The 26,091-nt window shown below is 38.2% G+C and overlaps 1 protein-coding gene across 2 annotated transcripts in view; it reads right to left on the bottom strand.

Moving 5' to 3' along the window:
• Positions 1-26,091, bottom strand: part of ESRP2 (epithelial splicing regulatory protein 2) — a 44,592-nt gene that overhangs the window by 5,891 nt on the left and 12,610 nt on the right. The window contains exons 4-15 of one of the 2 annotated variants that reach the window (XM_074913150.1): positions 18,225-18,338; positions 16,284-16,398; positions 15,453-15,551; positions 15,279-15,333; positions 14,344-14,454; positions 13,387-13,519; positions 13,149-13,191; positions 12,349-12,650; positions 10,106-10,327; positions 8,605-8,803; positions 7,196-7,388; positions 6,018-6,195 (exon numbers count right to left, since the gene is read on the bottom strand). In XM_074913150.1, coding sequence (XP_074769251.1) covers positions 6,018-6,195; positions 7,196-7,388; positions 8,605-8,803; positions 10,106-10,327; positions 12,349-12,650; positions 13,149-13,191; positions 13,387-13,519; positions 14,344-14,454; positions 15,279-15,333; positions 15,453-15,551; positions 16,284-16,398; positions 18,225-18,338 — 1,764 coding nt within the window. The remainder of the gene's footprint in view (positions 1-6,017; positions 6,196-7,195; positions 7,389-8,604; positions 8,804-10,105; positions 10,328-12,348; positions 12,651-13,148; positions 13,192-13,386; positions 13,520-14,343; positions 14,455-15,278; positions 15,334-15,452; positions 15,552-16,283; positions 16,399-18,224; positions 18,339-26,091) is intronic. The other variant, XM_074913151.1, reaches the window with a different exon arrangement.

Below are 26,091 nucleotides of genomic sequence, written 5' to 3'. Positions count from 1 at the left end.
CCATCATAAAAACTAGCTTCGTCTAGTAAGAAAGATCGCACAGAATGCCACTGTTAAATGAAGAGCTGCATTAGAAAAGTCAGCCTCAGGTGTTAAGCATATGCTCTGTGGCTATACTGACTACTTCCAGTGATCAGAGGTGGGAGCTAGGATCAAGAAAAGTGGAAACTACATATGGAAACTAGGTATGGGATAAGGTTTGCATTTAGAACTTAACCTAGGAGAAGGAAGCAGAACAGAACCTTTGCAAGCAGTTACTAAAGATGATTCTGGGGTTTACGATTAGCTCTATAGCAGACTGCAGGAGGGCAGGAAGAATATGCATATATATTGGGGAAAAAAGCACAGCTGACTGGAACAGAGATTGCACTGAATAGTGAAGAATAGTGTTTCCTGTAACCTACATTCTTCTCGTTATCTCCCCTGTGACAGTGGGGACTTCTATAGTTTAAGACATGTCTGTCAATAATGGCAAAATGATGTTTCCTGAAGGACATGTTGCTTCTTTACAGAATCAGAAGTTTACCTTACAAGTGTAAAGTTAATACCTAGAAACATTAACATTTGAAATGGTAGAGATATTTCAACTCATGTATATTAAATAACCTATTATAATATTAAATAACATAATACAATAGATTGTAAATGACAGACGTATATTAAATAACACTAATTCCTCTCTCCTAAAGGATATGACTATTTCTGACCAACAATTACCTTCAGACAGACTATCTGCTATGCTTACTGCAGTGCAAAGTTTAAGATAGCAATCAGGAGACAGACTGGTTAATAAAGAGTTAGCATACTACATTCTCTCCTTGTACTTTTTTTTTTTTCTTCAAACTATTTTATTTCTTTCAGAAATACCTGCTATGTTGAGGGTAATATGGGACTGTTCTTGTCCCCTCACAGACTGTGCACAGATTTAACCCGGTCACTAACCGGTGAGACACTGATATCTATTTCATTTTTGCAGTTCCTACAGTGGACATTCAAAGATCAGTCTAAAAACAGCATATGCAAAGCAATCCCGGGGAAAAAAGAAAATCCCTTGCTAAAAACAAAACTAAAATTGTAAAGTATATTTAGACATGCCCTCACTAGGGGGGTAGGAAGCAGGGGAAATGAAAGAAGAGGAAATGAAAGAAGTGGCAAAATGGCCACTTCATGACTGCAACTGCAATTCTAGCCTAAACTCCTGGTAAACTCTACCACAGAACAGTTCCCCAAGGGAAGAAACCCAAATCTTGGACTTTGGAAAAAAGTCTCGAAACAGTAAGTCTAGAACAAATCAGATTTGATGACTAGGTAACTACAACCTTCAGCACAAGAGTCTGGAGAAATACCCCAAACTGGCTTTGCCAATAAAGTCTATCAGCTGTACCTTAAGAGTGCTGATACAAGCACTGGCAACCACCTGAATGCTCTGTGGAACAGAGAGTGAAACATGTAATACCTGTTCTCAAAAACTCAGTTTGAAGATGGTGCCACTTAGTCTCTTGCTTCAAGCATGGGAGGCAACAGACAGAAACAGTAACTACTAATTTACTAGACCCAGTCTCACAGATGCTTTCTCCACACAAGCAACATTTCCAGGTGGAAGATAAGTTTAGGAATAAAGCAAAACAAACAGCATACTCTATTCCAAGTGCATGGAGGTGAGCATATAATAATGTCTATATTGCCAGATTACTTCAAATACCAGTAAGCGGGAATTCTTCCTCTATCACATCCTCTCTCCCTTCCCTAGTCAGAAGGTGCTATGCACAGAATAGGCACATAGATGGGGGGGTATCCCTCTCAGACTACAAAGTGTCAGATTTCAAAAGAAACCCATAGGAAATAGAGAATACTTCTTTGTTCAAGCATGCATTTCAGAAAAAAAAAAAAACTAATCCCTAAAAAGTAAGTAACAATGAAGCCTGCTGTCCTGACACAAGAGAGAAATGTTGTTAATGCCCTTGGAATTTAGCCATCCATCCACTTCCCTTCACTTCCTTACCACTGTTTTAAGCATAAGCCACCCTCCTCCCCCCCAACAATGAGCCTTGAATTCTGAGTCTCTGAAGCCTTGGAGGATTAATATACTGCAAAAGCTCATTTCAGCTGCAGATAAAAGGCACCTAAAACCAGCACAGGTTTAAAGAATACTACTTGTTTTTATGTAGGAGAAGTTTAAGAGATGTACACAAAGAAGTTCCTACATTTCCATCCTAGCTCTTTTCAGCAAATTCAGGAGGCTTTAAATAAAGCTCAGATGGTAACCATAGCCCCTAAATATTAGTCGTCTTCTAGTTTATTTTTTTACTAGTCCTCAATGAAACATACACCTAAATAGCAAATCTCCTTTCTAAGAAATAATCCACACAGTCTTTTTCAGGCAGACATGAATTCACTTTACATTCATGCCAACCTCTAAGAAATAGGATTCAGAATGCATTTAGCAGTAGCTGCCCAAACTAAGAAAACAGTTGTAAATTAGCTTTTGGTCAGCTGAGACCATGAGCACAGTTAAATTGCATCTACTTGTACATAAACCTAATTCTTGTCAGAATACCAACTCTGTCAGTGTTAGCATGAAACCTGCATTCTTATAAGAAGAAAAAAAAAAAGTGGTCATTATTTGGACACTAGAAATTGATTCATTTAGTGGCTAAAGAGTAAAATCCATAGAGGATTTAACCAGTTAATAATGAAAAATACTTTTTCGTGAAAAATTTTGTTCTCATATGCACAACTTCATGTAAATCCATCACTCAACTACTAAAACTGTTCCTTGTTTATTTGATTTCTCTCACTGCTTCTACAACTCTAGTGAAGGCCTAAGGTAACGCTCTGTCTGTTGCATGTAATTACTACTAAGGAAAGTTTCCTGTAAACATCCATAGACCCCTTACTGCAATGTAATGCCCAAACACCACTATCTGCTGAGCAGCTGGTGCTTTAGCACCTGTCAGAGTAACTACTGTCATCCCCTTGTCCTATCTGCATTGTATGGTGGGATCTTCTATTGTTATGGTTTTGGTTGGTTTGATTTTTGTTGTTCTTGTTGTTTTAAGTATCCTTTAGCTATTAGTATATGGAGTCAAATCAATGGCCCTGTTACATTAGAGTACAACTAAAAAGCAGCTGAACATGAATCACTGAATCAGAGAGTTCTTTGAATATTAGTTCTTTGAAGATTACAGTACACTATGCTATTATACAGAAAGGTGATGGGGAAAATTACAGTCTCCAAGATTTAAAATCCCAGCTTTTTCAAGATTGTTTAATGCAAGATACATTAAACACGTTTCAACAATAAAAACAAGAAAGCAGAACTACAAAGAGGAGTCAAGCTACCAAAGCACTAAACAAGAGGCTAGCACAGATAAAATTGAAATTAAAAAGCTGATCTACAGATTTTTAATTATTTATTATCAGAAGCATGTACTGATGTTGAGACCAGCTTTTTGAAGCCCATGATAAGCAAAGTCTATCTCTTAAGAGGCAGGTCTGGTATGAAAGGTGCTTTCACTTAAGCAGCAACATGTGCATACATGCAATATACAGAGCCCACGGAGACTGAAGAAGAAAACAGAAGAGAGTAAAGCAAGAACTTTAAAACCTGTTCCTTTCAGACATGGACATACAAAGACAAAAATCACCCTTCAATCTCAGCATCTCTGATCTGGTTCCCAGAATACCGACATTGAAGCCCGTTGAATACCAACATCAAATAGTTATACAGAGATTAAAACCATGCCCAAACCACTGACAATTATTAGGGGCTCACTTTATAAACGAGCAGAAGCATCGTGCAATAAATCCTTGGGCAGCAGCAGAAAATGAAAAAAAAAAAAAAAAAAAAAATGTAGGAGAGAGGAAAGGGGAGGAAAAAAAGAAAAAGATTAGTTATTGCTCCAGTGACATAATATTGTCCCAATACAGTAAGTCACCACCTCTTTTTTCCCCTAAAGGAATGAGCAAATATAAAACTAGGATTACCACATGCGGGATTCCAAGAACAATTCAAAAAAAATTCCTTGGCTCCTTTATAAGATATTGAACCCCATCTCATTGGACAACACCTTCTAAAGAAATCAAAGAGGTGACCAATTTAATAACAGTAACTGATGATGACAGGAGGTCGCAGAAGAACATACTTTCCACCTTGTGGCAAAATTTCTATTCATTTGAAACATTTAATTCATTAATGCAATACAAACACTATGAACTACTCTCCAAAGGCAGAAACAAGGAAAAGTGCAAATTTAGCACTAGACCCAAAGTCCAGATTCACTAAACTGAAGATTTAGTGGAAGACAGAGCTACTAGACATTCTCACTGACCTGTTCCATGTACAGACAGGTTCAGGTCACAATGGTGCACCTCCACTTCTAGCTGAATTTCAATTTAGAAAATAAGCTTCCTCACTTAAGGTTTTAATATACCCACCATCGATCCACCAAAACCCACAATCAGTTGGGGAAGAAAAAGAAAAAAAAAAAAAAAGGTAAAATATCAATGGTGAAGTAACAGATGAATGATTACTTCTGTTTATTTGGAAAACATGAAAGCTACAAGTAACTGAATTTGGTTCGAACTATGGAGATATCTGTTGAAAAACAAGTCCTAAAATACAATGACATTGAGTTTCTTTTGAACGTTTGCCAAAATTCATCACACTTTTAATAAGCTAACCTTCATATTTTTCCACTGAAAAATGAAGTATGTGAAACTACTTTCAAACATGAATGTAACATTTGAAAAGAAGCCACAACAGGTAGAGCACTGTATCTTCCAAATACTCAACACTCGGAACATAAGACATTTAAACATCTGTTCTCAGTCTACATTTGTTTACATAGCAGACATCTGGCTCTATAAAGCCCACTATCCTTCAAGAATCTTAAAGAAAAAAAACAGAACAAAACCACCAAAACATACCATGCCTGAATGTTCTGTATTAACTGCTGCTATGCATTAAAATCTTTATCTTACCCTTTAGCAATGCCACTGCTATCCAACTGACATAATTTTGAAGGAAAAACATACAAAAATTGTCTTCTTTTCACACATATCACTTAAAACAGTGGTTTGAGATGCACAAAGAGAATTTTAAGTCAGGACTTCTGAGTAGGACCAAAAGGGCAGACTTGGTATTTGTGTAAGTGCTGTTGTCTGCAGAAATTAAATATGCACCAGAATACACCGTATTCAATTTTCTTTCCTGTTAGCAAACATGTTATGTCAAAAAATGGATATAGATACAACATCCTCTGAGACTAAAAGGCAGAAGATATGGAAACACCCATTCCATGAATTCAAGTTAAGTGCTGTTCGAAAAAAGCATTTGTACATGGTGCCATTTTTCAAAAAAAAAGTTCCTCAACATGGTAAGTTTCTGTGTTTGCTCAGTGATAAGAGCATTGAATCAGTACATACTGACTGAAGTTACCTCTAACACATAGATTATTTGTTATCAGTATAAAATAGTTTGGAAAATAGTTTTCCTTTAGGTTCCAATGTAATGCACTTTCCATGGAGAATGTTTCTGCCTGTAACTGAAATAATTAGTCCTTGAAAGGGTGTCTGACAGAGGCATCTGTTTCTTTCCATTTGCAAGCAAGTCACCACACCTAGGTCACAGACTTTTGTACTAGGAAATTTGCTCTCAATCAACTTTAATGCTTAAGTCTTGAAGGTCAAACACTGACCCGACCTAGGGCTCCCACTAAAAAGTGGCCAGGAGTGAAAACTTTTGGCAGCCCTCACCCTTCTCTGGCAGCCCCTTCATAGCCCCATGTCAAATTCTAACCCTAGACACTAAATCACTGCATTCAAATTAGGATATATTTATTATATGAGAAATAAGGCAAATGTATATTACACTTTGATCTGCCAGTTAAATATACAACATGGAGCTTGCACAGTGATCAGCAGTTTCCAAAAGCACTCACTTGCTCAGTTTGATCCCCACTGATCATTACTTGGAGGTCCAAAGGCAATATCAAGGAGAGGGACATTATACTAACCTGGTACCCCTGGAAGAAGCTGAGGATCTCCTTCATTCCTGTGTTGTACGGCAAGCCCTGCATACGGACTAAAGCTCCAGGCTGGGGCAGGATCGGAGTGTGGGTGGCAGTGGCAGCAGCAGCTACAGCTCCTGGAGGAGCTGCAATATACCCCACCGTGGTAGGGGATACTGGAGGACTGAAAGAAAGAGGGGCAAAGTAGTTATGAAAACCAGTAACTGGTTCTAGTACTCAGAATAAGCAGAGATTAAACTGAAAATTTAAATTTGAGAGTAAGCCCAAACACTACAGAAAAGCAAGCAGCCCTGATGTAGACTGATTTGTGGACTTTCTTCATCTCTTCAGCATCTGATAGTTTATTTTTAAAGAAGGGAGGGAATAACTAAACATTTGTAACTGAGGACATAAACTTTACAGGACTTTACAGGAGAGGAGAAAAACAGTAGCTGCAGATGAACTGTTCTAAGATTGTTAATAAAACCATAAAGAAAAAAAGGAGAGGGGTGGGATTGTAGTATGAAAAGCAGGGAAGGACAAAAATTTGGTACTTCTGAACCACAAAACAGTGAGTAAAGTAGTATCTCTGGTCAGGGCTTGTCTAGCAATTCACCAGATACTCAGGCTAGTAAGTGTCACAAGCCTAGGAACTATCAATGAACAAGCTATTTCTCATGGACCCAAGTATCAGTGAGCCATGTTGATACCATCTATGGGAAGGGAAAAGGTGGAGATCTTCTGGTTTGCTTACACACGTACAGTGTCCTTTGGTCTCTCTGATATAGGAAATCAAGCCTATTACACAGTGATGATGAGTCTTTTGGTATGGAAAGTCTTTTTAGTACAAAACTAAAGGATGAGGGTAGAGGCATGTACTGACACTGCTCCTTACTTGGCCAAAAACCAGAACCGCCTTGATGACATTGCCCCAATGCCAAAAACACTGCTAAATATTAGACCAACATTACCGTGATATTCAAACAGAACCTACAGCAAACCCAAACTTCATTACAAGGTACAGAGAATCAGTTAAAATGGCTACTGCCTCTGCTGATGAACATCAAGTTCCCATGATTATCTCCACCAGAAGTACAAATTTAAGAGCTGTTCACAGGTGACCACACAGTTGCCTGCTCCACTGAGATGAAGTGTCAGAAGAAGCAGCTAAGCCTAGGGGTTACCTGGGATAGTAAGCTGTGTAATTCATATAAAGCTGAGCAGCCTGAGCTGGGTAGTAGGTAACAGTTGGAGGAGCAGCCGCAGAGGCCTGGGGAGTCCTGGTGGTTGGCAAGAGGGCCTGTGGCTGGTAAAGCGCTGCCTCTGCTGGGATCACAGCTGCTGTTTGGAAAGCAGCATAAGCTGGTGGAGAAAGACCTAAAGACAAACCAGGACACAGCAACAAAAAACAATCAGAATGGAGATCTCTGCTGTAAGAAAGGAATTAGTCATCCCAATGTGATTAATACCATCTGGGCACGATTAAAGAATACTTGTGCAAAGACTGCTCTCTAGCCTCTCCCCTGGAGACCCCTGCTACATCATCATGAATGACAACTGGGGGATTTGAAATGAGCAATTCTCGACAGTTCACAACTCCTAGAGCTGAGGAGCCTTGTCCATATGTAAATGGAAAGCAGGGAACTTCAGAGTTATTCAAAGAAAGCATAAAGCCATGTGCATAGAGAAAGCAGGCGTGCACACCAACACACCCTTTGTTCTTTCTAACAGAAGTTGTACTCTGTGGGACAAAAGTACCATAATATTATCTACACATGGGCATCCACAACTGCTGACCACAAGTCTTCATGTATAAGCCTCCTGCAACTTCAAAAAGCGTTTTTAGGATATAGCAAATGGAAAAAAGAATACCCTACTAAATCACTAGTCTGATGCATTTTGATGAACAAATACCTGATTTGTACAGGAACATTAAGCTTGGCTTGGTGTGCAGTCAAATTGGTTTTATATACTATATTTGGCAGCTTTTTATTATTTTGCAAATACACATTGGTATCTGCTTTGTGATTTGATAGTGGGACTAATTAGAATGGTACAGAAAAGTTCCATTATAGTTCCACAATAAGGTTCACTGTAATCTTCAATAAAACAAACCCAAAAAATCCCTCCAACTTCACCACTCTATGGTCTGTTATCATATCATATTTTCCTTCAAATGTAAGCCCATAGAGTACCTTCTCAATGCTCTAAGGCAAGATAGCAAGAGCATTCATCGGCAGTTAGAATAGAGAATTCCTCCCCCTTTTAAAAATCCCTCTAATTCCAAGTAGGTTTCACTACAGGCAAGTCTACTGCAGAGCTCAGAAGAACAGTACACCCATAAAAAGCAAAGTGTGCAACAATTTCACTGGCAAGGCCTTGCTGCCCTCTACTCACCACCGAAAATACAATAAAAATGCCTCTGATCAGTCCCATTATTGCCCAAGGGGGACAATTCCAATCTCAGCATGTATACAGATGGATGATTATTGATCACGGCAAAACCCAAGTCAAAAGGTGAAAGGCCACAAAGCTTCAGCACCTACCACATATCAGCCTTTAGCAGCAGAGAGCAGAAGAATTGGAGACTTACATGGTAACTTACATGGCGGTGGGGATAAGCCACTACGATTTAAAGTGCCACCCATTAAAACAAAGTTCATCTCCTCTCCTGAACACTGGAATACTTCCACATAACGGTCCTTCATCATTTTTTTGTGACATTTTTGAGCCACCATAAAGGCTTTGTCAGCAGATTTCATTTGGATAAAAGCATCACCTGATGGTCGTCCCTAGGGGAGGGGGGGAAATAATTATAAGTCAATCTGTTATTAAAACACCCAGAGCACAAGAAATGCAGAAAGTACTAAAATCAAATGACTACTGAAAGTCTGTATTGTTCTTCCTCATCTGGCACCAGTAACTAGTAACTCGACAACTATTTTTAGAAGTAGAGCAGCAGAAAGGCAAGACTTGTGTAACCAGTGCCCAGTTAACACAACACTACTTCCACCTTTTGTAGAAAGAAAGAGAGAATAATTTAGCATAGAAGCAAATTTTGGAGGCCTCTAATCCAAACACTGTTCAAAGCAGGGCTAATTTTCAAGTTACATCAGGCCACTCATGGCCTTCTCCACTTGAAATGTAGGCATCTCCAGGGGTGGAGATTCCACAGCAACTCTGGGAACCTGTCTGGGTGCTTAACTAATTTCTCACTGTGACTTTTTTTTTTTCTTTTTCTTTACACCCAATTGGAATTTTCCTTGATGCAGTTTATTAATACTGTCTCTTATTCTTTTGCTGTGAAGCTCTAGAAAGAGTCTGGCTTTGCCTTCCCTGTAACTACTTTTTAGGTAATAGTACAACAGTAAAAAGCTTCAGACATGCTTTAGTAAAGTCCATAGCTACATTAAAAAATGATTTCCAGGTCTGATTTCCTGCAACCTGACAGACATTGCTGTATGTATAAAATATTAAAAAAGCTTTCTTAACAAAAAAGCATGACAAATATAGTAGATCTCTGTATTTGTTTTCTTTAATACCTCAGTATTTCTGTGGCTAATACAGTTTAACACAAGACAACAGGGAAAAAATATCCCTATGATTATGTCAAAATAAATCCACAACACACTTTTTAATTATCAACTTCCTTTAAAGCCTGAGAAGTCTCTAATCAAGTTAGAAAACCTAATTTTTCCACAAACACTACTCAAACAACACAGCTACCATTGAGCAGAAACCCTGAAGCTGGCAGAGCAGCTATGTCATCTAACATGAGACATTTCTATCTCGTGTGTTTCCAGCATGTGACTGCCACACAAGGGACTATTTAAGAGTCTCCAGGATAAAGCTATCATTAAAAGAAAAAGATTCATCCTCCTGAGTCTTATGTATACTCATATAGAAACAAAAGCAAGTGTGTAAGTGGAGAAGAAATGAAGAGAAGGAAGGAATGAAAAGACAGGCAAACAGAACATAGCATCTTCTCAAGGTTATAGAAGACCTGAAGCACAGCCAAGAACAGATAAGCTACCCTGACTTCTAACCCTGTTCAATCACTGGACAGTTATCCCTACCACGCAAAATGCTATTACCTGTTGATTAAGGACCATGTGAACTCCATGGGGCTTGATATCAGCTGTGGCGTCTCCCATAAATTCCAGGATGTCATCAATGCCAGCAGTGTAAGGAAGACCTCTGAGCCGGACACAGTCACGTATGCTTCCCGTGGCAATGGTATATGGTGGGGGTATGACAGGAATGATGGGAGTTGGGAGAGTGGGAATAAGAGGCGTTGACATATATCGATTAAGTACCTGTTGGCAAAAAACCCCACACTGGTAAGAGATTTACACATCATCTATTTGAGCACAAATCAGTTCTCACAATACTGTTTTCACATATTTAAATAAATCCACTTCCAGCATCAGAGAAAAATACCTTCTTAAACCAAATTATTGCAGACAGTTCCTGTTAGGCATTTGAGAGTTTTAAACTCAGAAGGGGAAAGAGGAAGTATTACAAATTTAATTTGCTAGACCCTAATAACAGACCTTTCTATTCTTGTTATGAAAAAGTTAAAAACAGATTACAGTTCATTTTAGAATATCCCAAAAAGGAACTTTTGAAAACCACATTTGGGCTAATAAACCTATATTGTCACATTCAGTTCTTACTTAAATCAGGGTAAATTAAAGACAGTCATTTTAAAAGAACTAAGACCTGAAATAACTAGTAAGTAAAAACACTAGCTCTAATTCCTTCATAAAACCTGACTGATTGAGTGAAAGTGTTTCTGTTTTAACCTGAGTGCTCATCTCCAACTACAGATTTTCTGGAAGAAGAAGAAGAAAAAAACAAAAGTAAAAAAAGGTAACAACTATAGGAGACCTCGATCTCAACATTTTATTTTTTCTTGACTCCTTCTAAATGGCAATGGGAATATAACTTGCTGTTGGGGCCTACTGCTGAAAAACACATTTAGCAATGATTACCAGAAACAAAGAAACATTCCACTGAGAGAGGTACCAAAAAAGAGGTTACAAAGGCTTAGTTTTGTCAATAATGTTTCAGTCTCTAGAGTTTGTTTCCACAGCTGCCTTTTTTTCAGGAATCTACTTGTAGCACCTTTCAGGCCAGAAATCTTCTCCCTCAGTTGGGTATAGAGTTCGTAATTACTTTGTATTAACACCAAGTAGATGAGAGCTGGCTTTAGTCAAACAAGGAGCCTGTAAGTCCCTAAAAAAAAAAAAATCATCTCTTGCTCAAGCAGCAAAAAAATTAGGGTGTGACCCTAGGCAACTGTCATAGAGGAAGAAGGACATGTATGTTTTATCTAGGTTTCCTTAACAGAAATGAAAACAAAGACTTGGTCACTGTGACAGAGTGGTTTTGCTCCTTAGAGGTCTTAGCTTCATTCTCTCTAAGGAGCAGAACGGGGGTGGGGGCAGGGAATAAATCTCACCATGCCATTTCACTTAGTCTTCACAATGTATACATCACATTCATGGCTCTTCTAATCACCATGTCACAGTACTATGGGTAAATGGCAGGCCCACAAGTGTGGATAGTCTTTCCCTTGCCCCATCCCTTCTATGGAAAAGACTTCTCATGTCACATACATTGAAACAGTAACTGTATTAAGTTTTTACAGCCAGCAGTTATGCACAGACCAGATCAAATCTTATAATGGTTCCCTTCGATATTATCTCAGGCAGAAAAAAAAAAATGCAGTATGTGATGTTTTTCACAGGCTTGAGTTGCTAGTGTCAAAATGAAATGGTTTTACCAGTTTAAGAAGATAATAGGAACTGGTGAAGGACAGAGGAAAAAAAGTGAAACATTGTATTAGGAAAACAAATATTTCATGCTGTTTCACCAAAAATCAGATGCATCCTGGTAATTCTTACTTTCCGATAAAGCAGTTGTAGGAAAATCTGTTTTAGTGCATCCAGATTTGGATTTAATGAAAGAAATTCTGTACATGGAGACCAGAATTTAAAGACAACACTGCAGATTTTCAAGAAACATCACTACAATACTATCAATCTAGTGTATTTTTTAGTGATTTCATTCAACCTTTAAGTAGAAGAAAATTATCCAATTATTTTACTTTATAATCTGAGGGATGTTAAAAAAACCCAAACAGTGACTGTAAAAAACAAAAAACAATGCTGTGCAATTTTCCATGACAATCAGGAAGCACATAATGCCCTTTCTAGAACTCGACATCTTTAATATAATAGACTTTCACGGTTGTTTACAACATACTGTGTGTTCAAGTGTTAGAAGAAATGTTTTAACTGTTAAGTTTTGAGTCTCAGCCAATAGTTACAACCTGTTGGACTTCTGCTGCTGTGCTCCTGAAGAGTTCAATGTAACGTTTTCCAAGTATTTCTTTGTGCTTTTTAAGTGCATTCTGTGCATATTCTTCACAGGAAAATAACACAAATGCATCTCCTGTGGGCCTGCCATCTGGGTACTTGACAAAGAGAAGTCCCTCTTTCCCTCCTGTGACTGGGCACTCCGGCCCCAGGAAGCCCAAGACATCCTCCTGAGTAGCAGTGAATGGAAGGCCTCTCATCCGGATGATAACTTGATTCTCCTTAGATAAGAACTGGGCCACTTCATTGGAGGTGCCTGGTGGAAAGAAAACAACATACGGTCAGCCAACAACATACGCTCATGCTGGTCAGTCAATTCCATGGGATACAGGAGCAACAAAGCATTAGGGAGCAATACAGGAGGCTAGTAGCTAGCAACAAACACACAGAAGACCCGAAACTACTAGCTTCCAGTAATCTATTTTTAAGTTAAGCTCCCTTACCCTGAAAGGGTTTCGTGTTTTAATGAAATTGGAACAAAGATGAGATTAGCATGAACTTATAACAAGATCCACAGATGCTTCCACTGCAATGGCTCATCTTCCTCCCAGACAGCAAAACCTGCCTGTGAACATCACAGCCCAAATGCTCATAGCTCAACTTCAACTACATGAAACCAGAACTTGACAGGGTCAAGTATTCTTGGAAGGCAAAACAGGAAAAGCTACTGTATTATCCATTTGCGTGCTCAGCTGAAAGAAAAAAAAAATTTACTACAACTTTAGTAATTACACTGAACTCCAGCATCACTTACCTCCTGCAATTTTTAAGAATTCTTCCCCAGTTGCTTTGTAAACCTTACAGAGAAAAAAAAAAAGCCAAATATGAAAATTACAATATTGAACTCTAAAACACACACACTCTTCCACATGTAAAAGAACTGTATTTGGTACTTTGAGCGAAACAGAAGTGCAGTTTATTCTCATTTAAAACTGTAGTCTAAAACATTCAGGTTGCTCTACAAAGATTTGTTTCAAATCACTGTGTTTTACCTCAATGTATCTGCTACCCATGTGATGCTTATGTCTTTCCAGAGCGAGATCTCTTTGTTCAGAATTGACAAACCGAACTAACGCCTCTCCATTTCTTCTTCCTTGAGCATTCAGACAGAGAGCCACACCACCTCTGGAAGGTAAAACCAACAAAAATAAACTTAGTTTCAATCTGTAATACATTTAATAAACAATTGTGTAAGAATACTAGAGGAATCAGACTTTAACATGGTTTACAGACTGAAAGAGAAATTGCTACTATCCACAATTTAATTTCACTTTTAATGTAACACAATTACACTGCAGAATCCACGTCAGTGACATCTTAGATCTCATGCTGTTCACCACCTTCTCAACTTCTATGCAGATGTAAATTTGCAAGCCCTTCCTATCATCTCAGAGATGCAGATTTGAATTTCCTCATACTACTAAATAAAAAAGAAAAATTCTCAATGTTGAGAATATGGAATATATATTAAGTGACAGGTATGCTAAATTAAACTCACTCTCTATACAAATACACAACAGTATACACAGAGGTGCACACACAGTCATATGAAAATTTCTTCAAAGCAGCACTTAAGAGCTTTCTCAGTCTGGCCTGTTTACAAGGTATAGCAGAATACTGAAGAGTTGGCACAAAACTAAAGCTTCTGTTATGCCTTGGATTCTGCCTTGATTAATGCAGTAGGTGTTTCTCCCTTCAGGTACTAGCAATAAATGAACGTATGTTGGCTTTCAATCACTGAGTCTCTTTTTCTTCTTCACACACTTCAAAACTCCTTCTTGCACACCCAAGGCTGGTTTAGTTATCATGACCATGGGGTAGGAAGGGGCCTGGGTGGGGAAACACAGTAAAAACGAGGACTCTAGTGGGGGATGTGTGTTGAACAAATATTTTTAAAACTTGCTATTAAAGACAAAGTGATAAAGCAAGACAAATTCTTATTATCTTACTTAGCAATGTTGAGTCCTTTGAAAAATCGAGCAATATCTTGGTCCGAAGACTGCCATGGCAAACCTCTGGCACGTATTACTGTCTCACTGTCCACTGTTTCGGATTTACTACTGCACAGAAAGAAAAAAAAGTGAAAGTAAGCTTTAAATCTAGTTTTTCCATTACCTTACAAAAATGTCAGCTTGCAACTAATTTAACTTGTAAATTAGAAGTATATTTGCTGTTGAGGGTCTTCTAATCCTGTTACTCATTTCAATAAAGAAAGGAAAAATAACTGCAATAATCATTTTTATATATACCACACCTAAGATGCACTGTGTTATCACCGCATAACAGTTCCTTAAAAAAACTAGGAAGACAGTCTCAAAGTGAAGTAATAAGGATCTGGACTAATTTTATCTGAAAGATTTAACAATCCAACATAGATCATTACAACACAGTCATAAATATGAATACATATTACTTATGCTTAGGATGTTTCATTCTCCAGTTAGTGCAATGTATTTGAAAACAAAGAACGGTTCTGTTTCTTCTCTCCCTAAACCCAACAGGCAATACAGCACATTAGGCCACTCTTCAGAAGCACCATGTAGTTCAGCTGCATATAGGGTGCACTAGCCATTACCCCTGTTGACTTAGGGAAAGTTCACAAATATTTCTTCACCACTAGGTAAGATAAGTCAGCCTCACTGCCATGCAAAACAGAAGCTAGAGAACAAAGAGCATTTAACTTGCAGTGACTTTAAAGAGACAGACTAAAGTACAGCATTCGACATACGAGCTATAGTCTGCGACACTAGACTGCTGAATACATTGTTCCTGTCCTCAGGACCCAATCTACTTTCACAGTCACCGCAGGGAAATATTCACAAGCCTTCCTTGCTGCAGACAAGACACATCTTTGGTTGTAAACTACCCCGACAAGAGCACTCACCAAGGACCTGTTTCGTACTTGTATTTCACAGTTTCAGGCTCAGTGAATACGTGATCTGCAACAACAGGAAGTTTAAATATAACCAGGGTCAGAAATTACTTAAGAATGACAGTACCACTGCCAATTCTTACAGAAAAAATAGTTTTCAGCATTCTGTATTAATAGTTCACTTACTACAACTTTCAGAGAGCATGCTGAAAATTATAGCCACCATGGTTTTCACCTGCCACACACCAAAGTCCTCTTCTGTTTCATCTGTCCCTAAACCTAGATCTAAACAGGTGATTATAGAAAATAACAGACTCACACAATCATCTGTAAACAAGTCATAAGGCTTTCCTGATATTAACACTAAACTAGTAATCAAATTTACTGGTCTTAATGGGGACACATGACCATTAGACATTTGTTACTCTGATCATAAACTGGTTAATATTCACTTTAACGGTCAACAGTCTGAAAACTATTGATAGCTTACATCATTTCAGTGTTAACAGTTAAAAAAAAAAAGCTGAACAAGTTCCTATCACTTCAAACATAACTGAACTTTAACCACATTCATCTAGGCCACAACAATCCTCCTAAAATTTAGATGTAGAGTGTTGGGGTTTTTGTTTGTTTGTTTTAAACTCAGTTCAGTCAGGATCATACAATAGAACTATTACTATCAGCAATTAGTAGAAGCTTCCAGGCCAGCTGATGCTGAAAAGGCCTACTGATAGCTAAGCCTTTCCTTCAAGATTAAGTATCAATGCAAGTGATTATTTTCTTTAGTGGATTTACTAAATGTGGTTTACAACTCAGTGTTAAGACTCATTGAAAAAAAAAAATTACAAGCAGAGCCCCTACTCCCAACACACATTTAAGCAAACATTCCTTCTATTTTACCTGTGAGTTTTTAAAACCATGTCTTAGTCTTAGAAGACTAAAACCTGTAATGATCACAGAAATACAACCTAAGGAAGCATGATTGTTTCTGGTCTAAAAGCTGCAGCAAAAGGATACATTCTGCCATGGTCTTGATAGTCTGATCTTTCACGGCGGCTGAACTAGGGTAGCAAGTGTGAAATTCTTTGCGCAGATCATAAAAGGAATAGAAGCAGTCTGACAGCAGGAAGTTCTACAGGGAAAGCAAAAAGTTTGTTTTGTACAAGCCATTCCTTTAAATTATGATTAATATTTTTGGACTGTATGAGGCAAGCTCAATCACATAGTTGCATGTCATCAGCTTGTCTACGATAGACCAGTTTAGTTCCTTTGTAACACAGTTCAAATTCCATAGCCTTATAGGATTAGACCTCTAGATGAGCAAACCCAAATAGCTGCTGAGAGGCAGACCTGTGCAAAACAGCAACAGAAGACTGCAGGGGAAGAAAAATAAAATAAAATATTAAAAAAAGTAATCTAGGTTTTGCTGTTTTATAAATACTCCCAATTAGAATACTATATTTTTGCTTTTGTGGCTACACTGAAAAGCAGTATTGTACCAAAACATGATAATAAAGTTTAAATAAATATTGTTACAGTGTACAAAATATCTTCAAGCAACTTCGTTACTGTTGTGCAGTGGATGAGAACTTTAATGATATAACATTATTAAACAAATGTTTAAGCCGCCCTTCATTCAGATATTAGCTTTTTTTCCAAGGAGTAAACCAAATGATTCTGGCCTAATTCATTACTTTCTCTCTCACACTCTCCAACTGTCTTACTATATAAAAGTTTCACTTTGGTCTAGCCAAACAGTGCCCACCTTTGTAAATAAAGAAGAGTCACAAGGTAATGCTTCTTAGAATGGTAAGAATAGCAAGGGCTAAGGTCTGAGGCTTACTAATATTTAATGTGGAAGGAGAAATAAACTTTCACAAACGAAAAAGATTGAAGGAGAAAAAAAAAAAAAGATTAAAAATTGCAGTATTAAGAGACTTAACACTTGATCAGATCCATTCCTTGCTCTGGTATGGACAATTATTTCTTCTACAATGTGTTTGTTTTGGTTTAGTCCATTTGTTTCATGAAGGAATACAAAGAACTACCCACAAAAAAAGTACTATCACATTTGAATGCTAAATATCATTCCTGTCTCCTTAATTGCTTCATCCCTACATAAACATGCATGTTTCATAAAAAGCCACAGTGTTATGTTTTAATATAACACAAATGCCAAACGAATATTTGTAGAAACTCAGCATGAGCCAATACCCTTATATAGAGAAAAAAAATACAACTGATCAGTCAACTCCTTCCATGTCAGCAGCTCCCATTCCCGCGGGGTCCCTGCAGACCCTGCCAAGCAGGCTAACACAAGAACCACCACCCTGCACAAAGATTCTTCTCCCTGCAAGACAGCCTGCTCTAAACCCTTGCAGGATCTTGGAGTGGAACTGCTGCTTCGTGTCGGTGTAGCAAGTAAGCTGCAACTTTCTGCTGAATTAGTGCTGATGGGGAACCACTGCCAGTCTCCAGAGCAAGTCACTGCCTGTGTGTTTACTCTCTACAGGACACTGACACATGGCTCCTACCAATTTCAGATCTTGGTAGAAACCCGTGGCTCTGCACAGGACCTGTGGTTTAACTCAAGCCTAAACAAAGCAATAGTTCTCCATCACTTCTGCTGATGTTAGACCTGTACCTTTGCTTCCACTTCCTGAGACAGAATTCAAAGTATTTGTATTGTTGCTATCTCTAGCCTGTCTTTCCTCATTTTACTCTTCATTATGCTCATCTGGGTATCCTCAATACTGTAGCTGACTTCCAAGAGCAGGCGCCAAGAACTCTGCTACTCAGGGCTGAGACAGGGAGGGGATTATCTTAAATATTCTTGGAACACTATCGTTCCTAAGGCTAGTTCAAAATTGTGGTGTTCATCTCAAACTCACGTAAACTATTTTCTTTGATGTCCTTAATATACAGTACTGCCCTTTGGCATCAGATCTGATCTCATACCTTCTTAGATGTTTCTGGGTGGAGGACTTGTCGAATGAGTAACTGGCCATCACTGCAGAGTGTGTAAGAGCTCCTTCCAAGTACTTTCAAATCACTGGATACCAGCTGACTAAACTGAAAAATAAAGTTTAAAATTTCATTGTATTGGCTGAAACAGATAATTCCATAAAATGAGCACTTACTATCATTACAACACTTTTTTTTTTTTTTAAGAAGATAAAGTAGCTCAGCACTTGTAATAGCTTTTTGCAAAAACATGATGGAGAACAGATGTGGGCTCCTGATAAAGATAGGCAAATAAACTATATGCATTTGCAGAATAGAAAATAAGAACACCAGCAGTATGGTAAAAAGAACAATTAGGATAATATGGCAGAATTATGAATTCATATGAAAGATCATGGTATTATAATGGTAATGTTCAAAATCTGAAGTAACTATAATAAAAGCTATGAAATATTTGGGGGAAAAAACCCAACTTTTAAAATCAATCACAACACTGATTTTGCAATAGCCTTTCTTCACCAATGGCGACTTTGACTTCGGTTATGTCATTAATGATTTTTTTTTTTTTTTTTTAAACCTCAAAAAGAAGAGAGCTACCCATTAGGATTTACTAATGTTTCAGAAGTTATATGCTAAGAAAATCCAAACAAAGTGTGGTCTAATACTTACAGAAATGAAATTATAATCAAATTTGATTCAAGCCAGGAGAAGTTCTTGGTAGAGATACAGTGTTACAAACACTAGATAAAACAAAATTATTCCTTACCTTTAGGATGGATAACTCCCGATAGGTTAATTATCAAGAGGAAAGAGCTATATCTGTCTTTGTCTTGTTCAATGTTATTTTCCACCCTTCTACAACACTTTCTAGCCTTTTATTACTCCATACCCATGTTAAATTCCTTGCTCATAATCATCAACTAACGTATTATAGTGCCTACCTGTATCAAATCAGTAAATAGTAGCTTGTTAGCTACCTTTCAAGGAGATAAATATAATTATTTTGAGCTTCCCTCTTGATGCTACTCCCTCCCAGGAAAGCATCACCTCACAAACAAAGCAATAATTACCATCGTGATGCAGTAGCCACCCACTGCTCTCAGCAATACCTTACAAATCCAGAATGACCAACCTCCAAAAGCAAATTACTGTCTAACTTGTATCTTTATGCTGGCTTTTAACCTGTCTATGGGGGGAAAGGAGGGCTGCTTTATCATCATCACATGTGACACTTCACATTAGTCACAGTCTCTGCTCGGGAAAGATGATGTCCTAATGATCTGCTCCCACAGCTACACAGTATTCACTGTGTGAACAAATGTTGCAGGATCTGCGTCCCAAAGGCAATGCTCCACAAGGGAGAAATCATGTCTTGAGCATGATTTAGGAGCAGACTTTGAAATAAAGCCTGGTAATCATGTAACTGCTCAAATCCAATTCCCACCCTTTTCTAGGCTTGGACACCTAACCAGCGTTCAACTACCAATTTGAGTTCAGAAATGCTGTAGTAGTGGCTACTACATATCAAGACAGAGAACCGACGTGCAGGCAGTTACATCAGCATCTTGTGTAAATTGCTCAATTTGCAAATATATATACGGATATAAATACATCTATAAAATGAAGTTATTTAATATCAAACAGAAGATATTTGAAACTTTAAGTGTGAAATATCCCCTCTAAAAAACCCTTTACAATGCAATTCTTTGCACACTACCAAAACACACAAAAACAAACACACCACCTCTCCCCCCACACCACACCACCCAAAAATAAAATAAAAAAATAAATCAAACAACCAACCCAAACTCTTGCAGATTTAGAAAGCCAGTTTCCTTCTGATTGGTAGTTCAGGTTGTGTTCCTACCACAAGCTGAAGTCTTGAAGAACCTGAGGCTATAAATCAAGGCATTGTTTAAGGATGATTTAAAGTCACAAAATTGAGATCTGAGAGTGCTCAAAATACCTCAGCTGATGTGTAAACACCAGAAAAAGAAGGAAATTCCAGAGAACTCAAAAGGAACCACTTCAGAAATGCAGTTCTAGGGACTGCCATAGTCACAGACCAACAACAAATATTCTCACCACAATAACAGACATGAGGAGAATTGCCTTCTTACTAAGTGTAGTGTCTTATTACTGTTTTACCTTCTAGGCACAGTAAAGAGCAGATATGTGTAAAAATGGATTGGAAATGGTGATAGGAACTCCAGAAGGTGTACAGGGATTCTTGCCAAAAGGAAGCAGACTCTTACTGATGAACAGTAATAAGACACTCCCCAAACCTTCACCTTTGTACCCTGTGCTTCTGAAGATGCACAAGAACCCATATAAAGAGTGCAATTAGGGAGCTATTTTGATCAGATACAAAAAGAAATCCAACACACACGATTTGAGGGAAGCAGCAAATATATGCAGCCTCCTCCTCTGCAAACAGAACATAAGAACTGTAGTTCAAGAAGTCTTCACCAAGTTTGAAAACAAAAGGAGAAAAATGCTTGGGCAAGAGAGGAAATGCTCAGGCCAAATGGTGTAAGTTAAGTTGGTAAAAGTCAAGACTGTTGCACTGAAATATTCACCTTTTTTTCAGATGCTGTTTCCCACACAATGTACAGCTGAACAGACACATACACAACAAAGCTTTCAGAGGCCCCTGGTGAGAAGACACGAAGAGTGAAATATTGCATAAGGACACCAATAAGCCAAATACTCCAAGTGCACTAAGGTTTAAAGGTGGCATGAGAGGCTGCATTTATTGAGTTGTTATTTTTAACTAAGCCCAAGTACTTGCACTGCATATTTATTAAATGTCATTCATGGCTTTAAACCCCTTTCCAAGGGGACAATCGATATGTCAAAACAATTCTACTTTTCCTACTAGAGGCTAGCAACTTAAAGTGCCTTAGATAAAATGCCATGAGGTTGGCAGGCCTTGCTGAGTGCTTATTTAGAAACTTCTATTTTAAAAACAGCTTTTTTCAAACTTTGGGGTGTACTTCTCCAGAAGAGGGCAAAAGGAGTGTGGGAAAAATAGTCAGGAGACATCCTTCCTATCCAAAACAGCTCAGCTACTGCATAGGTTAACTGAGGAGAGGAATGGGATAGCAGAGCATGAATGGGAAGAAGATTCACCTAGGAGAAGAGCATGAGGCAAAATAGCAAGCATAACCCTGCCACAGAGGAACAACAGATATTTGAGATTAGCCTGAATTGGCTTCTTTCATCTACACAAGATGTATCCAAATTCTGGAAAGGTTAAGTATGTGGTAAACTGTGGACCAGCTCTCATTACTATAGATTATGCTGGACCCTTAAAAGTCTTTAGATACAGCAATAGATACAGCCTACCACAGGTACCAAAATGAGTTAAAGCAACCAGTGCAGATGTGTTTATAAAGCCACACTGAAATATACGTTAAGCAAATCGGCATTCCTGTGGAAAAGCCCTCTTCAGCCTCCTTTTTCACACTATGAATTTCAGGCAGCATTTCAAAAAACCACCTCAAACCAGCATACACCTAAATGTAGCAAGTTAAGGACAAGTTAAGACCAGTACCAGATTTACATTACATTTTTTTGTCTCACATGTCGAACAACCTGTCCACAACTGTCATTTTGTAAATTCCATTCACATCTCCTTCACTCCACTAATGAAAACCATCTCACCTATTTACCTCCTGTCATTCATCTTCACGCTGCCCTCCATAGCACTCCCTCCCATTCAGCATGCAAAGCTGCCCCACCTTAAGACTTCCTCCTCCAAGCTCACACACCCTGGGTCTCCCCTGTTAATCTACTCATTTCATAGCAACAGAGTTATACAGAGTTAATTACCACTGTTTGCATCTTGCAACCAGTCCTCATTTTGACTGCAAGAACCACAGTGTATTGGCATCACTCTCCACCCTTTATTGCTTATTCCACCAGATCAGTCTCTCTAGTAGAGCTTTGATGAATCGTTCCATATTTAAAAGAATATGTTCAATAATTCAATACTGAGATTAAAAAACTGAAGAGAAAGAGGAAGAATCAAACAAGCTGCTCTGTACATTTACCTCCATGAAACCTAAAACAGTTCTTACAGAAAAGGCGGTGAGAGGGAAGGACAGAGTTTGAGCACCAGTTTGAAAAACTGGCTAAACAGGATTTTGGTCATGTAGCTGAGAGTACAAAGAGACCGAAGAGACATGTTTCGCCAGCAGCAAAGCTGGATGAAAGCCAGCACAAGCCGCTGTGTTTGCTGCAAATGAATCCCAAGAGGCTGAAATGACACAGCCCCCTTCGTGTTGCCTTAACTAACTGAACAAAGCTGTGGATCTTAGAGAAACAACAAGATTCCTCATTAAGCTCTTTCTATAGTTATGATGCATGAAGCACTAAAATAAACCTCTGGCTATTTGGATATTCCCATTTCCCTAACTAAAAATAGCTCTCATCCTTGAGAAAGGCTGCTGTATCTGTGCCTGGCATGGTAATGAAATACTGAGATAATCCAGTTGCAGAATGCATCCATACTGTCAACTGAACCATTTCTAAAACACCAAGATACTCTGGGGGATTCTGTCTTTAATTCACCTCTGAGAAACAACAGAAAATTTGGCTGCTTCTTACTCATCAGACCTCCAGCAACTCCTAGTGTGTCTTCAAACTGGGATCCTTTCCTTTAGCAATCCCTGAAGTCTCTCTGGTGTCTTTTAGCCCTACTGACCCACCACAGCTAACAGCACCAGATGAGACATAAAACTATCCACAAAGCTTCAGAATTAAAAGGCACCCTTGCAATTTAGCCAGGTCTGGAATGTTATGCTAAAGTAGAACATAAAATCCCAGAAAGCAGTTTAGTTCGTAGTTCACACTTAAGCCAGACATGCATCTATTCCCAAGTAGAAAGATGAGTTATTAGGTTTATCAATAGTCTTTGCACAAAGGATGGTCCTCCCGGTGTTCAGATCTAGTTTCAAATCAGTGGTATTGACAGACATGTTCCTAAATTGCCCTGAAATAACAATTTGGTGATTACACATAAATACATGATCAAGTTTCTGCCAAATCAGCATATCAAAAAGTACTTATTTTGAGTTCTATGCCATCTTTAGACTGATACGAGAGGACAAATCACACCCAGTCCAGTCAAAAATTAAGACAAGACAGACAGATGATCTTTGATTTGGGATAAAGCCTGCCAAAATAATTTCAACAGGCTTAGAGTTCTAGATCAGTCTTTTGCAAGAATACAAAACAAAACAACATTTATTCAGGAGTGACATCTTTTGGTCATTATTAAAAAGAAAATTCAGGAATAATTTAGAAGAAAAGTTATTTAAGTTCACCTAGGCTCATGTATTCCAGTATATCCCCTCAAGTTTAAAGAACTCATATTACTAATATGTAACTGTCCTAGAGAAAGTGAAAATATACTCCACAGATCCATAAAATACCCTGTTTCAGATGAGAAAAGTCTTATCTGAGGCACACAAATGAACTGCTTAAACCTCTTTTGCGCAAACCTCAAAAATTGGCTATGTGGTTTTTTTCCATATTCATTTTAAGAAATCAAGAATAAATTTCCACTCTGACCAACACACACTTCCATGTGAAGCAGAAGCTAGAGGTCTATTTTAGATCTCTTTTGCAAATTATTTTACCTACTAAGAGACTTCCTCCACTAATGAACTGTTAGAAAAAAGCTGGAGGGCAGCATAGAAACCATTACAGGCAGGCAGCTCTAATATACAGATATATGTCTATCTGTGTCCACATGAATATGCTTATGTGTAGAATTATGTATAGTGACAACAAATTATAATATTTAAAAAATCTCATATCAGCTGAATTTTCATGTTTGCATGTCTAAGTCACTTTCTAAATTTACAAAATTATTTCTAAATTTCAATTCACTATTTCTCAACATTTTAAGTCCTGAAATTTGTTACATGTTATTAGTATAATGAAGTTTGAGAACTACAACTTGTCGTCTGATTATCAAATAGAATTTACCAAAACAAATTAATAGTGTAAGATCTACAGACTCTCACATACATAAGTGTTTTAGGTTGTTTCTACAACATAAGTAGCAACCACATAAAGCACTTCTTTTTCAGCCCAGTAATACGAGTTCACTCTCACGCATACTCACACTTCGCCATACATGAACTGTCTATTGAAAAAGATGTTAAACTTTTCTAATTGCAGCCCTCCTAGCAATGAGATCACATACTTAAAATATTAACATCATATATATCACTTCACAATGAACATCACATGTGCTTTGACTAAAGCCATAATGCTTATAACCCATGTATGATATCCAGTCTTGTGTTTTAAAAAAATCATAATTACTCATTAGATATTACTGTAATTCCCTATATTAGAGCTTCAAACTGTCTTTTAGGCCTTTGATGTGGGTCATTCTTTGCTTGTAGCATAGAGCATGTAACTATGATCTGTCTTCTTTCAGGTAAGGAAAACATCTCCAAAAAGGTGTCTCTGAAGATTCTCTGGTCCACAATTTCTGCTCCAACAGGCAAAAATATTGCAGCTCTTGTCTCAAAGCCTGATTTTACAGAAAGTCCTCTACAATGTATTGCCAGAGAACACCCAAAACCAATTATATAGCTGCAGGTGTGGTTCCTGAAAGATCTCCAGTGGTTGAACAGTGAAACAGGCTGCCCAGAGAAGCTGCAGCGTCTCCATCCTTGGGGATATTCAAGATTCAACTGGACATGGTCCTTGGCAGCCTACTCTAGCTGACCCTGCTTTCAGGGGTTGGACTAGACAAGACCTATAGGTCTCTTTAACCTCAGCTATTGTGTGATTCTCTGATCTCTTTGAACTCTGTTTTGCCTGCTCTGCAGCTACACTAATGATCATTGATGCCACCCTAGTGTATACATGTGGGGGTGTGTGCATGTTTGGGAAAGGTCGTGTTTCTGGGGTTGGGGGGAAGGGAAGGAAATCAAGAGGCAAGATGTAGCCAAATTTGATTAACAGAACTTCTCTGCAACCAACACACAGGCAAGATTGGAGCACCACAGAAACAAACATCCAGCACTCCTGAAGTCTCCCATAAGACTTAAAGGCTCTAACACAGCATGAGAAGTCTCAAGAGTAACAAGCCACGGGCTTGGTATACAAAGCTTAAACACATAAAATACACCATGACATGCCAGCTTTGGGAAATATTTTCACTTGGACTTTGTGCCTCAGACCCTACACCCATGAGGGTTTCACATTTATTTACAATACTCTCCATTGGCAGTTTTCTGCTCCTTCACTCTTCAAACTCTGGTGATAGTGTCAGCCTTATCCATGCGATGGAGGAATTTAAAGCATGTCAATACTACTGGGAGGTGCACAAACTGCATTTCAGCAGTATTTACAAGTATGATAACCCTGTATTGTTTTAGGTAACTTTTTAAACAGAGAATTCTATAATAAACCCTTGTCTTTGTTCATCTGTTAACTGCTATTCCACATGGCTGATAATGGATACATGGTGGTCTAGTACTGAAATTGCTTCATGGAAAAAAAGAAAAAAAGAAGTCTAAGCCACAGTGCAGCCACAAGCTGCAGCTAACTTTTTTCCCCTTCTAGCAAAATAGGAAAAATGACTGTATTTTGATACTATTCAAACACAAAAAATAAAATGCTCCTTGGTTTTATTTCTTTGCAGGGGAAACTTGCAGAAGACGACAGAGGCAGCCCAGGTCCACTCACTAGAAATGTTCAAAAACAATATTGCCAGTTTGATTTCTCCTATCAAGAGGAAAGCAATTTTTTGCTCTACTGAACACTATTGCCCGAGATTATTTAGTGACTGAAGACTAGCCTGGACAAAAGCACAGTTTTCATTTCCAGCATG

This window comes from Athene noctua, chromosome 9 (assembly GCF_965140245.1).
Source record: "Athene noctua chromosome 9, bAthNoc1.hap1.1, whole genome shotgun sequence".
Lineage (NCBI taxonomy): Eukaryota > Metazoa > Chordata > Aves > Strigiformes > Strigidae > Athene > Athene noctua.
The sequence above is the reverse complement of the archived record's forward strand: the minus strand, read 5'-3'. Positions and strand labels throughout refer to the sequence as shown.